At 64.4% G+C, this 2,113-nt stretch overlaps 1 protein-coding gene across 1 annotated transcript in view; it reads right to left on the reverse strand.

Moving 5' to 3' along the window:
- ANO8 (anoctamin 8) overlaps positions 1–2,113 on the reverse strand; it is a 6,437-nt gene that overhangs the window by 3,460 nt on the left and 864 nt on the right. The window contains 7 exon segments of the mRNA XM_010724993.2: positions 7–133; positions 213–365; positions 445–606; positions 771–898; positions 973–1,089; positions 1,427–1,523; positions 1,759–1,897. Coding sequence (XP_010723295.2) covers positions 7–133; positions 213–365; positions 445–606; positions 771–898; positions 973–1,089; positions 1,427–1,523; positions 1,759–1,897 — 923 coding nt within the window.

Raw genomic sequence — 2,113 nt, forward strand, 5'->3', positions numbered from 1 at the left:
ACGCACCCATATCGTTCAGCCAGTAGGCGATCTTCTTGTAAACCTCGTCGCAGGTCGTGACAATGACGGCCAGCACGATTTTGGGCAGGAAGCGGAGGATGCGGGGCAGCTCCTTGACGCTCAGCACGAGCTCCTATGGGAATAAGGTCACCGGGGGGGGGTGGCTGTGGGGCGGTGACCCCCCAAGTGTGACAACACGGCCCGGGCCCCACCTGGAGCTGGAAGCAGCCCAGCATGATGAGGAAGACGAAGGAGAGGCAGGCGAGGCAGACGGGCAGGCTGACCAGGCACTGGAACAGCAGCCGCTTCCAGGGCGGGTAGTAGAACTCCTCGGCGCTGGTCACGGGGCTGATCCTCTTCACCCCCTAACAGAAGACACAGCGCTGTGACAACACTCATCATGGGGACCCCCACCCCAGGACCAAGGAACCTCCCCCCACTCACCCTGAATTGGGGCCTGGGCTCCTCGATGGACTCCGCAGGGGTGTCCAGCGTCCCCCACTTGTAGGCAAACTCTGCCCCGCGGCGCTTCCACTCCTCCAGGAAGAGCGTGGCCCAGACAACGTTGAAGATGGCGAACACCACACAGGAGATGTCCTGGCTGGTCTAAGGGGGGACAGCACCAGGGTCACTCCCCTCCCACCGCCCCACAGCGACGGTCCTGGAGCCAAGCGGCTCCGACCCCAGTGCTGAGGGTTGGGATGCTGTGCAGCAGCTGATGAGAGTGGGAGCAGCTCTGCTGATGGGCCCCATCTCCCGCCCCTCCACACCTGGTCGCTCTCGGTGAAAGTGTAGAGGATGGAGCCGAACACAGCAGGGTACACCATGGCCGAGGTGTAGAAGCCGAGCCAGGCAAAGTACATGGCGATCTTCACCCCGAAGTAGTCACAGATCTCATCTGTACGGACCGAGGGGATGTGAGTGGGGCCGGGACCCCCAGAGCCCCCATTTCCCCTCCTCCCAGGGCCTCACCGAGCGGCTGCGCCTCGCAGATCGCCTGCACCCACGACTTCATCAGCCGTTTGAGGATCCTCTGCTCGTGCAGTGGGAAGACCTGCTGGATGACGCCGCGGGCCGCCAGCTCCGGGACTGCACCGCGGGTGGGAGGTGAGGCTGGGACACTGCTGTCCCCCCCAGCATGGAGCAGGTCGGGACACAGGGACAGCAGGGAGGGGGGGCTCGGTGCCACGTGTGGACCCCGTGTCTAACCCTGGTGACAGCACTGCGCGCCTGCTGTGCCCGTGTTCATCCCCGTGCGCTGCAGGAATGGGGACACCAGCAGGGACAGGAACCCTCTGGGGACAGCAGGATGTGCTGCCGTGGCACAGCAGGGATGCAGGGAGGTGGGTGGGCAGGGGGAGCTGTGCCATACTGTGCCATGGTGTGCCATAGTGTGCTGTGCTGTGCCGTGCTGTGCCATACTCACTGATGGGCTGTCCCTCCAGGAAGTGGATGTTGTGCAGTGCCTCGCCCTGCTTGGCCCGCAGGTTCTCCAGCCAATACCTGATGATGTTTTGCCGTTCCTGCGGCACCACAGAGCGGTGAGCTTTGGGGACGCGGCCCCTCTGCCTGAACCCCAACACCCCAAATGTGACACCCATGTCCTCCCCTGCCCTGGCCCGTCCACCCCAGACCTGTTTCGTCCCCAGCATGGGGAGATCTCAGTCCCCTTCTCCATCTGGAGAGGGGGAGATGACCCATCTCCTTCCCCTGCGTCCCCACATCCCTGCCCAGGACCCCCCATCCTCCCCATCCCACCTGAGAGGTGAAGAAGTAAAGCTCATTCTCAATGTTCTCATAGATGTAGTCCTCCTCGCAGGAGAAGCTCCGCATGCCGCCCCCAAACTCAGCCTTCACCGGTTTCCGCAGCCCGATCTCATCGGCCCCACGCAGCAAACTGCAGAGAGGGGATGGGGCTGGGAATGGGGCTGGGAATGGGGCCGAGCTGTGGGTGGCGGGGGGGGTGGGGGCGGGGTGGGGAGTGGGGGAGTGGGGAGGCGACGACGGCACCGTCTCGGTAGGTGGCTGTGACGAAGAAGGCGTAGGCGCGGGTGTGCTTGGTGGTGCCGGCACCGTGCACGGATGAGCTCGGGGATGGCCGAGGGCGGATTGG

This window comes from Meleagris gallopavo, chromosome 30, assembly GCF_000146605.3.
Source record: "Meleagris gallopavo isolate NT-WF06-2002-E0010 breed Aviagen turkey brand Nicholas breeding stock chromosome 30, Turkey_5.1, whole genome shotgun sequence".
Lineage (NCBI taxonomy): Eukaryota > Metazoa > Chordata > Aves > Galliformes > Phasianidae > Meleagris > Meleagris gallopavo.